This window comes from Chanodichthys erythropterus, chromosome 5 (assembly GCF_024489055.1).
Source record: "Chanodichthys erythropterus isolate Z2021 chromosome 5, ASM2448905v1, whole genome shotgun sequence".
Classification (NCBI taxonomy): Eukaryota; Metazoa; Chordata; class Actinopteri; order Cypriniformes; family Xenocyprididae; genus Chanodichthys; species Chanodichthys erythropterus.
The window spans coordinates 33,509,085-33,525,223 of NC_090225.1; the positions used below are offsets into that span (position 1 = coordinate 33,509,085).

General features: G+C 37.1%; 1 protein-coding gene across 1 annotated transcript in view; it reads left to right on the plus strand.

Annotated features, from left to right (window-relative positions):
- Window positions 1-5,308: 5,308 nt before the first annotated feature.
- The window catches only part of adgrb3 (adhesion G protein-coupled receptor B3), a 207,594-nt gene continuing 196,763 nt past the window's right edge, over window positions 5,309-16,139 (plus strand). The window contains exons 1-2 of the mRNA XM_067385508.1: window positions 5,309-5,392; window positions 7,155-7,920. Coding sequence (XP_067241609.1) covers window positions 7,170-7,920 — 751 coding nt within the window. The 5' untranslated portion in view covers window positions 5,309-5,392; window positions 7,155-7,169. The remainder of the gene's footprint in view (window positions 5,393-7,154; window positions 7,921-16,139) is intronic.

The following is a 16,139-nucleotide window of genomic DNA, read 5'->3' on the forward strand; positions in this document are numbered from 1 at the left end:
ATATCATCTAGCCCTAAAACTTGTATAGTTTTTGTTGGTGCTTATTTAAAGCTGCAGTCCGCAACTTTATTTGGTTAAAAATTATCCAAAATGAATATTTGAGCAAGTACATAACCAGCCAGTGTTCAAAACTATCTAATTATCTTGTCTCGATTCACAATAGTAAGCTTGTAATAATGTTTTATAATAAGAGCGACATGATGGATTTCCGCGGGAAATTCGAGCATGCAGCTGTTCCTCTGTGCGTTATTACGACACGACCGTAAACGGAAAGGAAGGAGTCCCATCGAGAGGCTAGTCGTTTTATCATGTGAGGATGCTGCCGGTAGCGGCACATTTATAGCCTTTTCTCACAGCAGCTAAAATAATTAAACTTATCATTTTGATGGCGGATTGATATCCAGAAAGGTCCAAATGACAGTCATCAGTGACAATTGGAGATTCACCCATAGTCAAAAAGCAAAAGACTTCAGACTGTGGAGTGGATACAGAAATTGAAATCTACAGGTAACGCTAATATACACTAAATACAGTCACACATTGCTGATGTTGTTAAGATTAACAATTTGAGAACAATATACAGTAATAATAATTTGCACGGTTTTGCATGATCCGAGCTAAGCGATCGTTAGATTTAATCATCGTTGGCAGCGCAATTTATTGTAGGCCTAATGCTTTTTTCCTCAGTTGGCCAGAACAAAAGTGGCAGAAATGTTACTTACTTGTTCAGTTGATATTTACCAGTGAAAGTTCTTATATTGGTCTTTCAAGATGTAGAATCTGTGATTCTGAAGTTCAGTATCCACACCGGTGCGGTGACTGACAGCAAGCATTAGATTCATCCGCGCTGACGAGCTGTGCCGAGGCACAACGCACGTACAGATAACTGTTCCGCATATGACTGCAATTGCAGGTTTCAAACAAGAGATGGCGACAAAGAGGAAAAATCGCGGACTGTAGCTTTAAAAACACCCAATTATGCAGAATATAAGATGGTAAATATTTAATTGATGAGTTGTCAACACAATATATAACAATACAATATATAAGCTATGATTTTACCTCAAAATCAAACAATTTGACACACAATGATAACCGCAAATCCATGTTTCTCTGCTGGAGTCCAGCTGTTTCTGTGAATTGCAGCAATCGATTTGCTTGTTTTTTTCTGTAGCTTTCAGCAGTCTTTAAATATATACCTTAGATTTTGTGTCAAAGCTATTTGTACAGTCAATCAAGAAAGGGAGCCAATGGATGTCACAAAAGAAGGAAAGTGCACACTTTGCACAAGAGTTATGCCGGTAAAAGCTTAACGTCGGTCAGTAGGCCATTCAAAGTAAAAGTATGGAGCTGTCTGACGATGCAATAACGGAGCATATTCTCTCAGAGACGAATTTCAGCATAATATGCTGATAATGGTATATGACGTAATTTATTCCATTATTTCTCTTGTGGCCCGTACAGAAACAAATGAGAAGAATACGAAATATGAAAATATGAAAATTTCGTGTTAAACAGCTTGTTTTTTAAAATCGGTGCTTGAAGTAGGCTATCTCTTAATTTTCATTGATGACTGCAGTGTTATGAAAAATTATAGACTGTTAATAATTTTAATTATAGGACTCTAATTCATTGTAGACCTAAAAATGTTTAAAACATTTTTTAACCTATTAACTGTCACAGCCATTACATATTTGAAACAGTAATATTCTATTCTAAACCTAAACTAATCTTGACAAACTATATATCATTTGAAAGCTTAGAATCTCTTCTTTACATATTTGGTGACTGATTTTCAAAATAAATTATAGAGGAGCAGTAATTTATCAATTTGCAACAAGCATATTTTCATACTCATAAGGCATGTTCAGACCTTTATTTTGAAATAGCGATGAACATGAAAAATCATTAAAGATTGGTTGAAACATGTTTGTTTTCATGCCAAGAGTTCAAACGATAACATCCATTCAATTTTTTGAGAAAAAAAAAGGTCTGAAAATGTTTTTAATAGAAAAAATAAATAAATTTATGATTGTGGCGGCGATCTATAACCCACATTCATGTTATTTTTATGTTTATTAGAGGCTGAATTCATATCAATTTTCTGCCAAACTTCCCATACTACTTCTATATAGGATGTCTGCTTCATAAATTGTATGAAAATAATGGAAATATATGGTTCAGATCACTCAAACCATATATGGAAATGGAGGTGCCTTTATATAGTCACCAATGGAGCTTGGTTGTCATCTAGTGAAAAAGTGTGGTACTGCGACCAAACAAAATCTTACTGAAAGCTCATTTTTTTGAGATATCAACCTGAAATTTGGAACACAACTTGTTCAGATTTTTGGCTTTGATTTCCTTGCAGTTTTAGAGTAAAACTTGTTTTGTAAAATATATATTTTATATAAAATATAAAATATTATATTTTTACATTTTACATTTTCATAAACTTAAACTTCTATAACTTTTTTTCTGTTTCACTTACATAAGTTATTTCACTTCATCTGGGTCTGATTCGGCTCAATTTGATACAGCAATATAGGCGCTATTATTTACTTTCCACCTAAGTGCGTAACTACGAATGGTAAGGGGCGTGGCGTTTCCGGATGCTTCAGCGAATCACGACAGTCTGGGCCAGTTACAAACCTGCTAACCAATCTGAGCACATTGCGTATGTCGGAGGGAGTGGCTTCATAGAAGCAGGAAGTCAAACGAGCCGTTCATATGACAGTGGAAACAGAGGTGTAGAATTAAGATAAAATATATGAAAACATTTTAAAAAAATACGAAGCATTAAGACATGTTAAACTGTGCCCCCAAAAAACAATCAAGCCTAGAAAAAAAACACGTAACCACCCCTTTAAGTTTGGATAGTGCATTTTCTTGTCTAAAAACAAAAAGTGGGGGTGACAGTTAACAGGTTAAAGATGAGCTAATAGCCTAATCTTTTATTATCCTCACAGAACGTCAGTTAGACCTATGCGGTGATGCGCGATGAAATTATTAATCATTGCGGGGCATTTTATTATAATATTAATTTAATAATAAAATAGTAATAATAATAATAGACGAATGTAACAGGCCTACATTAATTGGAAATGACAAATCCTCTTAATATTGCCAATATTTGATATCGATACATGATCATCGACTGTTGACGCAAGCCTGGTTACTGCGGGCCGCCCAACAAGCGGGGCCCCCCCAACACGTGCCCTGCGTACCCGTCTGCTACGGTCGTCTGCTGGAAGCTAGTTATTTTAGTTTTTAAATTTTTAAATATGGATGTTTTTCTTACACAAACGCATCGCTTCACTTCAGAAGGCCTTTATTAACCCCCTGGAGCCGTGTGGATATATTTTATGATGGATGGAGGCACTTTTATGGGCTTCAAAATCTCATCCTCTATTCACTGCCATTATAAAGCTTGGAGGACATTATGGAGGACTCCGATTGTATTCGTCTGAAAGAAGAACGTCGATATACACTTATGGCGTGAGGGTGAGTAAATCATTAGGTAATTTTCATTTGTGGGTGAACTATCCCTTTAAATTACATCCAGTTTATAAGCAACACAGTACATGAGTGTGAATCCCCCGATATGATCTCGTAGGTTCTGATCCACTACGAGAAGACAACTGTCCGTCTTGGCTGCACTTTTTCACTCCTCCCCTCACTGCAGCCGCCTACTTTCGCCTAAATTTCAGGCGATAAGCATCTCAAAGGAGCCTACTGTTAGATTATCCTAAAGTCAGAGTGTGTATATTTGCACTCGTCGTTAAATAGACGCTACTGAAAATATTTGCTAGTAGGTAACCATAACAACAGCATGCTGCTCATGCGCTTTGCATTGCAAAAAAATGTCGGGGTACAAAGCATCAGAAGCCTATTTTCATTATGCATCACTTTATAAATATTACTATTATGGGTTAAAAGTAGCTATTTTAGAGGATTGACGTTTAGTGGTGCTAAATCACAATTTGTATTGTTGACTGCATCAGCTACATTTTACCAGAAGTTTATCATTCATTTTTAAAAATTCGAAATTCCATAATTGTGATAGGCATTTAATCTAAAGTTTGCCCCATATGTGATTTTAGAAGTCTATCAAAAGTCTCTGTAGGCTATATTTTATTGACTGAGAACCCTTGTACATATGTAGTACCATTATTAGTAAACACATTGTGTCCAAAATATCCTTCTTCGGAACATTTGCCATTTTATTCGGTTTATTTTTATGTATCTATTTTTTGATGACAAATGCTGCTATTATCACAGTTTATTGTATGAAAAATAAATGTACCTGTGATATTTTGCTATGGTCTCCATTGGGAATTCTTGAACGGTCAGCCACAGATCGCTGCAAATACAAACCCAAGTGCAAAATCAAATAAAATTATCTTAATATCTAAATCATCATCAACTTAAAAAAAAAAAAAAAACAAAAACAAAAAAAAACACGAGTCCCGTCTGAATTCTAGCCCAAAAGTCATTAACGTCGATGCATCTTCCAAGTTCAGCAAGTTTTATTTTCTTTAGAAAATAATTTTCTCAGTAGATAGCCAATTAGTCAATTAACACAAATAATGAATAGACTACAGCCTATTTTTTCTCGATTCCAAAAATCTAATTCTTTACGATGATGCGATAAGGAGAAGATGAAGCAACTTCACGAGTTCCTGTACACTGCTCTCAAAATCTCATGCAAAAAAAAAAAAAAAAATAGCTATATATAATTCCCAAGGAAACAAGCCGCTTATGAATTATTATTCCATTGGCTTGTGATAAAATAGTCCATGCGGTCGCAGAAAAGACACCGTGTCGTTAGTTCCAGTCCGAGGGACATTCCTCTGCCTTGATTTTCATTTATAAAGAGTTTCTATGTTATCCAGGGGAAGGGGGGTGAGATGGTGAGAGACGCAGCTCGAGACGTCCATACGTGCCTTATCTTAGTGGCAGTGACGTGATATTGCAGCTCCAGTCCTGAGGCTCGGCGAGAAAGCGCTTTCCATCTCACTCTACAGCGAGTCAGCAGCAGCATCCTCCATCCGTCAGGGATTGCGCTCTACCTGCTACCCGACCTGGGCATCTCTTGAGGGACGGGCAGACAACGACTAATGATCAGTCGAGATTCACAGCATTTTTCGCCCTTGTTCTAGTGTCTGCTCACTTCTGTTGCGCTCTCATCACTTGGTTGCGTTGAGGTGAAAAAAAGGAGCGAGATGATGATCCAGCCTGGAGTCTAATGCATTTTTGCTCACTGACCGTCTTGTTGCTCTAGACTTCATAGGCAATGGGAGATATCGATTCGCAGGGGAGCGACACGTTTCATTTCTAAAGGATGTTTCCAAGTATGTGGGAAAAATAGCCATAGCTTTCAGAGTGCAAGGTAAGTCTGTTTATATTATTATTATTATACATTGGTAGATAGGCAAATATGTGGGTTTGTACGATAATGAGATGGCCCTCGCCCAAGTTTATTCCTCTTCAATGCATAAACGAGTTAAAGATCCCATAGTTTATTCTGATTAATGCCATACAAACTACGTCAATATTTCAGAGGACTTCAATGTTACACCAGGGCCAGTGCGAAGTTAAACAATGATCGACGAGTTTCGCAGGAAAATGCCATAGAATGGAGTTTGGCGCCGACATATCGAAAATCCGCTTTGATGACCATATTCCAAATAAAAACTGACGATTGACAATCACGCTAGACTTCTTGGGTTTCCTAAGAGAGTGTGAATATGAATAGGCTACACGTCGCTGCAGTTTTTATATATTTATTTATTTATTTATTCATTGTCGCTACAGTTTTTTTTTTTTTTTTTCTCTCTAATCCGTTCATATTCGTGACGCGGCGCGACAAACCGGACTGGAACGCTCCTATAATAATCGACGGAAAGTGCAAGCGCGCGACGCAAAATCGTAGATGGGCAAGTAAAGCAAAAGTAGCGCGCTATGTTTGCAATGTGCGCCAATACTGTCTCGTCCTATATAGTCGTGTATAACATCTCTGTATTGCATCGTACGCGTTTTGCTACGTCGTGCAAGTAGTGCCGCATTTAAGGTGATTAAATAATAAAAATAAAGGCTCGGTTTGGGAATGCTGTGACACTGCACACAGCTGCAATGCCTGCAGGATTCATGCAAACAAGACATCGAATAGCTTTTCTCTCCTGCTGGATCTCTCTTTCTCTCTCTCTCTCTCTCTCTCTCTCTCTCCACCGCCTTTCTTTCAGACTTCTAGAATATTTGGGAATTCAACACATTTGCACACATTATGATGAAATGCGTATAGCAGATCGTCGCTGAGACAGAAGCACAAGTTTTTTTGCCTCATGGAAAGCATAAATTGCATTCAGTAAGGGAATTAGATGTTGAATGTTAGGCTGCTTTAATCCTTATATAGATCACGACATTCCATTCCATCCAGACAATCGGATGTGATGGTCTCCCTGTATTATATAAAAGACAATATTTAATAAATGTATGTGGGTTTTTTTTTTTTTAGACTAAGTTGAATAGACCGAGCAGACTGAGAAATGTAGATGTTATTATGCGGTCAGACATGTAGATCACTGCAGAATTGTGACATATTACTCTCAATTAAATAAAACACGTTTTATTGTGATAAAAAAATTTTTTTTGTTGGTTGGTGGGTTTGTTTGTTGGTGACATGTAATGCCAGCCTTTTTTATCCTTCCAAATGAACGAGTCGCGACTTAATATAACGACCATAAAGCTATTGAATGTCAATGATCACTGTGTCCGACACTGTCAAACACGGTAAAGATCATTCAGTGTGAAATGACCACGTTAAATGATTGTTTAATCGCTAAATATCATGTTGTTTTATCCTGCCACAGCAGATGCCCAAAGTTATTACCCCCAATTTATTAAACACCACAAGGTGGCAATGTTTATCCGAAATGTGTTACATTCCCATGGAAAGAATCATTTAAATCTCTATAAATCTCGAGAATGGTAGTTTATGATCGAAAATAGGCGGATCAGACGAACAATGTAGGTAAGTATGTGTTTAACACAAAGCTTAATTGGATAGTTAGGAGATCTGAGACTGAAACTCATCACTACCCACCATAAAGGCTGACAATAAATGTAGTGCATCATCTCTGTTTCTCTTGCAGGCCAAATGACATAGGATGAAGGCTGTTCGTAATCTGTTGATTTATATATTTTCCACCTATCTCCTGGTTATGTTTGGATATACTGGTGCCCAAGATTTCTGGTGTTCCACGCTGGTGAAAGGAGTTATCTATGGATCTTACTCGATAAATGAAATGTTTCCCAAGAACTTCACAAACTGCACTTGGACGTTGGAGAACCCAGATCCTACCAAATACAGCATCTACCTAAAACTTTACAAACGAGAAATTAGCTGTTCTGAATTCTCTCTGCTGGCTTACCAGTTCGATCACTTCTCCCACGAGAAGATCAACGAGCTGTTGAGGATCAACGAGTCCATCGTGCACCTGTGTGATGATGCCAAGAATATTTATGTGTTTTTGCATTACGACAAAAATTTTGTGCAGCTCCGGCGAGTGTTTCCCTACGATTACAACGGATTGACGACGAAGAAGACAGAGGAGGAGGAAAGGTCTGTGGTGGAGTTTGTGGTTTTAAACAAGGCGAGCCCGAGTCAGTTTGGATGTCAGGTGTTATGTACGTGGTTGGAAAACTGCTTGAAAGGAGAGAAAGCAGAATCGTGTGGAATAGTCTATGCTAAATGCACCTGCCCGCAACATTTAGGCGATGGGGAATCTGAGAGCGTGCTGATGCTCAGTAACGTGGTGTTGCCTTTAAACCCCCAAACCGAAGGATGCCTGACTCCAAACGTGCGCTCGGCGCAGGTGTGCAATCTGAGCGCGGAGGTGCGGCGACCATCCAAGGAGGGTGAGTATGAACCAGACAGCTGCAGGCCTTTAATGCTGGAGATCATTTCACAGCTTAATTATACCCTGTCGTTATGATGCCCCCTTGTATTCCTCCACCCTTTCCACATAAAAGAACACTAAAAACAGCTCACTGTGCTCTGCTACTGATGTCTATGACTTTTTTTTTTTTGTTTAGTTTTACAACAGTTTCTGGGTGTACCGAACAGGAATGTTCTTTCTTGATGTGTTTTATGTTGTTGTTTTTTTTTTTTTTTTATTTTATGTCAGAAGTGTAACACAACCTGAATGGTGATTTATTAATGAACTAATTCATTATTTTTTGAAACAGGGGTACTAAGTCTAATGTATGTTTACATCATGTCATCTCTTTTAATGTAGTAAACGTTTTTCAGTCTTTGGGAATTCAATTGTGAATCCAAACGACATTAAAAAGAATTGTCTTTGGGAAAGCTTTGGCAGTGAAGAGGGTCAATTGAACTTGCTTAAAGCACCTGACACCATACTTAGCCTCTTGGCCTAAATGTAATTGTTATGCTGCTGTCAGCCTCCATCAATGACAAGCGTCTTCCTTTCAGTCGTCCCTCTGCTGTCCAGCTTTGTCTCTTGCCACGGACGCTGGCAGCAACAGATTGCCACAAACGCCTTTGAAGGAATTTGCTAGCATTTCTGATGGCGGGATGATGCATAATGGACTTGCATCGGGGTCACGAATATTACAGCTAATTAGCATCTGTAACATTTCACAACTGGCACAAGATAGAGATCAACTGGAGGCAGGAATGACCCAGCATACTGTGAAAGGACAACAGCTCACAGAGATTGTTGGCTGAGAATGGATGCTGACAGTCTCACTTCAATTCCAGCACAGTGATTCAAAAATAATGAATAATGAGTTGGCGATAGAGAGAGAGAGAGAGAGAGAGAGAGAATTTGAGGGAGTAACCGTCCTATGGTATTCCGGTTTGACTTGCTGAAAATAATAACCCCATAGGGAGAAGGTGGCAGCTTTTCCGATCAAGCGTAACACTGTGCTTCGGAATTATCAAGGTTCAGTAGAGTTAAATAGGCCCCCCGATTTCATTTTTCACCCCCCTTTTCAAATTAGCTTTATATTCTATTCCAAACTGTGTCATATTCCATTTATGATCTTGTAGCTGAGAGTGATTTTCATTTTATAATGTTTTAAATATGAATCAAGCTTGAAATGAAGATTAAGCCATTGATTATTTGGTTCCCCAGTTATTGTGTGAGCGCTTTATTACGGCACGGACTCTATAATTAATATCACTCCTTCTGCATGAATTCTTAAACAGAACTCCCATCTCAAAGCATTTCTGTATCAAGTTGTCATTATAGGCACTGGAAATATAGCTTTACTATTAAAAAGTCAAACTTTCAGATATCCGCATGTTTAGAGAAGCTCATATGCACTAGATTATTTTTTTTCTCTTTTTTCAAAGATTACACTGAAAGCTTCTATTTATAGAGCGGAGGCTTTAGTGGATTGCTATCACAGGTTTAAAAGAGCACACAAGCCCCGCTGTAGTGTCAGAATGAAGCTTCTGCCCTCCCGGATGAGCGTTCAATGGCGTACGCCTTCAAATAGCCACGACGAAAAAAAGAGAGATCTGTACAGAGTGGGTCCAAAATAAATGGTTGTCTTTGATATCCCTCACGCCTGGTTGTGTGCATGGTAACAAAGTGTGTCCGTTGAATGGGGCGATGAGAGGATCACTAAAACTGGTTTTCTGGTTCATTGCACTCTGCAAGATGATATCCAGCAGGCCAGCAAAAACATGAGCTTGATTATACTTTATGATAACATCGGTGTTTGAAATGCTGCCTTGCTGAGGATGAAAGTAAAGCGTTTTGAAATGTAAAAACATATTAGACTTGCATAATGGATAATTATGATGCTGGTGCACATTAAATGCACTTGAGCAGGCGTTAGCTGATTGCGGTAATATTGCAGTAACCGATTTATGGTGGTGTTGCTGTATTAACACGTTAGGTTTGTTAAACATGGCCTCAAACAGGTATATATATTTGACTATAACTAACTGTAATTTCAATACACAGATCAGAATTGAAACAGCCAGATAGTAATTTGTTTGAGGACACATCTTTGATCACTGCTAATGTAACCGGCAAAGGCTTTTGTACACTTTTAGAATGTTTGAAACTTTTAAAGTTGGAACCCATTTTCAAAATGTGGCACTTTTTGACAAAAGTTTGACAAGAACGTCAGCGACATATAAACAGCAGTGAAATCCATCTCATCAGCCTTCATACATTCTAACTAGTGATTTCTGTAGAAATGTCAACCTTGACCATGAAGCCGCAGCTAGGAAAATGGGATGCCAAGGCTAGTTTTGCACTGCAAGGTAGTCTATAAAATAGGCTGCCACAATTTATTCACAGCTCCAGCATTCAACTCGAAATGACATGGTTGTCTGATATGACATAAAGGACTTGGGAGTGAAAAAATAGCATTAAATGGCTTTGGACTAAGTTGTGGGTTTTTTTTTTAAAAAAAGGCATTTAATTATTTTTTAAAATCATTTTAATATGTTCCTTCAACAAAATATATATGCGGAAAAATTATTATTTTCAAGCCTCATTCTGACCCTCTGCCTGAAATGATACGTTTTTATGAGGCGGATCTTTGTCAGTAAATGGCCACTTTTATGATTGGCTAACATCACTGCGTAGGAAACATTTGAAACATGACATTTGAAAACATTATCCATAAAATAAAACCATACTTTACAGACAAAGCATTATGAAATCATTCACTTATGGTTTGTGATGCAGCTGCTGTTACATTCAATACAAATGGCTGCTTCATCTTTCAACAAAAGTTTCTTTGCGAACTCATCATTACACTGTGCCTTGCTTAGAACACAAAATGCTCCGAACAAACATAAAATCCTCTAACACGATCCGGGACACCATTAAAACGAAGGGATCCTTTTGAAGTCTGTACAGAGATGCAAAGAGCTGTTTAAACTGGATGCATCAAAGCGAACGTTCTTTTACTCTTCAATTTGTCCTGTTGTCGACAGACTCAAGTGCATGGAGTATGTCAGAAAGTGAATGGGCGTCTGTATACTGTATCCAGTGTAGACAGCATCAGTGATTACAATGGGTTCTATTTGCTTTTGACGGGAACGCACATTCGGTGTAGGCAAATGTGAACCTTTAAGCATCTGAATGTCAGTGGGCGGAGCCTATGGTGCAATGTCTTGCTCCATAGGCAGTCATATGCAGATGTATTTGCCGTGCGACATCACAGATCCCGCAAAATATCAAAACAAGCCATTGTTGATAACGATGAGGATGTTTTTAAGCAATGAAACTTGCAGGATGTTTTAATGGTACAAAGACCTCTTATATGTCAAAAGATCATAACCCCTTTACTTCAATATTTTCTATTTTTGTCCCACTCCCAAGTCCTTTATATTGTTGATGGGCCTATGTAACTCATATGTTACGTGGCATGGAGTTATTTTTGTACCACAGTCTTGTTATGGACGATCTTTTTTACACTGGTCCCCATAGGGCTCCCTGCTTTTTGTGAGGTGGCCATATATGGGACATGCGGGCTATCCCACATTCTTATTATCAGCAAGTCGTGTTTCTTCTCTTTATCTCTGCATCATCTCCTCTCCAGGCACAGTGACACTTGATGTGATGGCTTAAAGTCAGATGCTCCGAATTGTGTCGCCTAAATTAGTCACAAATGAAGCCCTGCTGAAGAAGAGCAACATCTCGAGGCTGTTTCTCATTACTCTCTGTCTCTCTCTCCACCACTGGTTTGCCCTCAGACAGCAGTGGCCGTTTGCTCTTTTGCCTGACCATTTCTGGAGAAGAAACTTGCCTGACTGCACTGCAGGGTCCGGGCCCCTTGCACTTCGATCTGTGGGGGAACTGAACTGTCACTTTGTGCAAACGACCCTTGTCAGGCTGAGGGCTCCAGAGTGTGTTGCGGAGCAAGAAAGGGGAATTCGGCTGATGCTAATGAAGTGCACGTCCACAGTGTGTCAGTTTGTGCTGAGTCATGCACAAGTGATAATATACACCCACTGGAATTTAAAATGTCAGATTTCAGAGAAACTTGAATGGTTACAAATGAGAATGAAGAGCGTGATGATTTATTTAGTATTCTCTGACCTCAGAGTGTTGGGTGGATTGCATCACTGTGCTGATGAATTATTTGTAGACTTTCTTATGGGTGCATTTGCAGAAAAAAAATGTCTTAAAACCTTTAGGTTTATTGTTACAATCAAATGAGTTCTTGAAATATTGAATATAACACTGCTTGCTAGTTTAGAAGAGCGAGGCCCCTTTTATTGAAGCTAGGGGCCATGAGAAGGCTTTGCATCTCCACTGCATAGTGCAGCCTTTTATTCACTTTGGATCAGTAGTCACAGCGCATCATGTTCATCACCATTGTTCCCTCAATTTGGAGGCCATCTTGAATTCTAGTCATTTCTTGAGGGGAGAATGCATTTATCTATCTTTATTCTTTCATTCTTTTTTTTTTTTAAATGTCAAATGTTATGCTTGTGCTAGAGGTGTCTTTTGTTTTATGAAAAACATTTTTAAAGTCAATGTAAAATTCAGTTCACAACTCATTTTACCTTTGCAATAGGATATTTCTGAATGAAACAGGCTACTGTAATATTGTTTCAGTGTTCATCTTGTTGCTAGGCTGGTAGTTTTGTACATTGTGATGACTTTTTTTAGTGTAAACTCTAAATAATATACAACATATAAACAAAATTTCAACTCAAAATGGAATGCCATTAAAAAGGGAATGATAGGTGTACATAATTTAACAATAATTTACTGTGAAAGTATTTGCATTGCCTTTTTAAATCTAAGGGTACATTTACATGACAACAATGTACTAAAAACAGAAAAGTTTATCCTTTGTTTTTTTTTATTTATTTTTTTTTTTTTGCGTACAGATTGCAAAAAAAGACCCCCTACTAAAAATGCTGTATTATGCATGCCAGGCCAGTAGTTGGCGATGTCACTTTGTAAAGAAACACTATGCACCTATAGACTAAACGCATTATACACATGGCATCACCCTTTTCACAAATTCGCATTTTTGTAGTTTACAATAACTGTATCGTTTTCAAAAACTTGCACTTTAAAACCTGTTTTCAAAACTTTGCTTTTTCAGGCCCCCAAAATGCTGTTGTTGTGTAAACGTATGTCCAAAATGCATCAATGTTGTGAAAACTCATTCTTTTTTTATCTCTTTTAAAGAATATTTTACAGTAACATTACATATTGTCTTACATATTACAAATGCACCAGGAATGTGCATTTAAATAGGAACCATTTGATTTATTTACGAGGGAGTGTTTAGCATATGTACATCCTTGAAAATTGCATTTACCAATAGCATTCAAACCCTCCGTGGTGCAGGGATTATATGTGAAGCTCATATCAATCAAATTCATGTAAGTAAAACTACTTCTAAAGCCTTTTATAATGATGCCTGTGTTATTTTTTGCAAAGCCAGCAAGAAAAAAAAAAGTAATAGGAACTGCTAACTCTCCTGTGTGTTCAACCTTTAAATGTGATGAATTTGTGCAATTTCTGGATATCACAGGTATGCGACATCAGACAATGGCAAGAACACAAACACATTAAACCGCTTTATTCATAGATGGATTTGCACTTTTGTGCTTGGGGGGAAGTGGGGAACACCACATAACACAGCAAAAAGGTCTGTTTTAATGCACAGATCCGGGATGAATGATTTAAGGAATCACAAGTCTGATCTCATTGGTATTTGTAGGTATTAATATGTAAAATTTAAGTATACATTTTTGGATAATACCCATACAATATGGACATGCTGACAAGCATCAATAAGTTAGTAGAATTGACATATGGTCAATTTTAGTAATATTAATTTGGAGTATTTGTAAAGATTTTTATTTTTAAACATGTTTAAATATTTTGCATAGTTTACTATCAAATAAGTATTTGAGGGGCCATTTACACAACACCATTTTGAACTAAAAATAGAAAACTTTTTATGCGTTTTGGACATTTATTTACACCAAAACAATGTTTTGGAGCGACAACTTTTGAAAACGGGTTTCAAAGTGCAAGTTTTACCGTTTTTACCATTGTCAACTACAAAAACGTAAATTTGTGAAAACAGTGACATCATGCACATGCATATTGCGGGTTCAGTCTATAGGTGCATAGTTTTTCTTGACAAAGTGACATCGACAACTACTGGCCTGGCAGCATAATGCAGTGTTTTTGCCATTTTTGCAAATCTGTGCGAACGGGGATCATTTTGATAAAGTTATCATCTGTACGTGAAAAATGCAAACGAAAAACTATGCCCTTTTTAAGTACATCATGGTCATGTAAACATATGTGACTTTTTATTTTTTAACTCGCAGTGATTTTTTTTGCATTATAGTTTTATATTTTATAGATTTTTTTTTTTTTATAAATCAACTTATTAATTTCATAAATTCAAGGGTCCATAAACATTTTTACATCTTTGAAATTATTCATATTTACAGTTCTTGCATTTTAGCTGCTTTGAATAATGAAAATGATACAGCAATGATGCAGTAGCCTGTGTCAGTGTCTGCTCCAACCTTAAATACTGGGTCATAATTTGCTGTAGCAGTTGCAGTGCACTTTCAGAAATCCTCCACCTTCCCCAGCTCCACCTGTATAGATCTGCTATAGGTAATTCATGTATGCTATATTGTACAGCAGCATGCCTTGCTCATAGCAGCATGTCGTGTATGTATTGGAAGTAGCAAGTCTGCTCTGCAGTAGCAGCAGTAGCGTAGCAGGTCTATTCTGCCAAGACCAAATACATTAACATTGTCATATCCATTACTATGCCATACACTCTGAGAGTTGTCATGACAGAAATATAATTGCTAATGAAATCATGATAGATTGTCTTTTTACATACTTTTAAGGTGGCATGATTCATAAACGTTGTAGGGAATCATGCAGGATGTATGCGGTTTTACAAAACTGCAAAACTCATCCTTATCTTAAAAAAAGCAAAAATAAAGGTTATGGTTAGGCAATTAAAATGGAATTAGGAATTAAAAGCAGACATGGGAATCTTCTTATCTTATAAAGCACTTATATTCATTTATTCTATTAAATAAGTGTTATTTAGGATGTAAAATGTAAAGCTAATTTTACATTTTGTAAAGTTGTAAAATTGGACAAAAAAGGTCAGTAAGCATTTAATAAATATGAGTATGAGTATATATATATATATATATACATATATATATATGAGTGTGTGTGAGTATATATATATACTCACACACACATTTAGGCCTCATTCCACTGTAAGTGTCCGACTGTAACCCCAATTTTTATGTGTATTTATTTATTTATTTATATAAAAATTTTTTTAGAAAAGGAGGGACAAATGGAAATGAAATTGTGGTAATCAACATTGTCAACTGAGCTTTACTCATCCTTAATCCAGAATATGCCTTATATACTTTGGTACTATTTAAAATATCAACTGCATGCACATCTGACTATTTCAGAATAGTGACTTCATTTGACTATATTCAGTACCCAAAGTCCATGATCGTTTCAAGCTATGCAGCTGCCATCTCTCTTTCAAACAATAAAACGCTCGATATATTGTCAGATTGCCTTATGTTATCAAAAATGATCTCTCTTGCATATTTTCCTGTTGAATAGAACAGCCATAACTGGGTGCATATTGAATTCAATTTTAATCTACCGAATTAGGCTCATCTGTGTCACTTTGGAAATCATGATGGGAAAGGTAGCCCTGAGCAAAACTGTTTTGTAATTATTTGGGTCGTACGTGCTGCTGTGTTTACAAAGTCAAATCAGGTGGATAGCTGTAATTGATCACGTGGACAAACAAGAAATCCCAAGGCTCCACTTGTGATTTCAAATGTTTTGTGTATATAAATAAGTGAGCACAGAAATTCACATTTGCATATTCTGAATGCTGGGAGGCCGATTTGGCCTGTATAACACGGTTCAGATTAATTATGTGATTTGAGAATATTGAAAGTTTTTCAGAATAGCTGCAGACAAATCAAACTCTTTCATCACCATTTTTAATTAATATTGATTGGCATGAAGTAATATTTATGCAAATATCCTGATTTGCATTTCCCAAATAATTTCTTTCTCATTTATACCATCTTC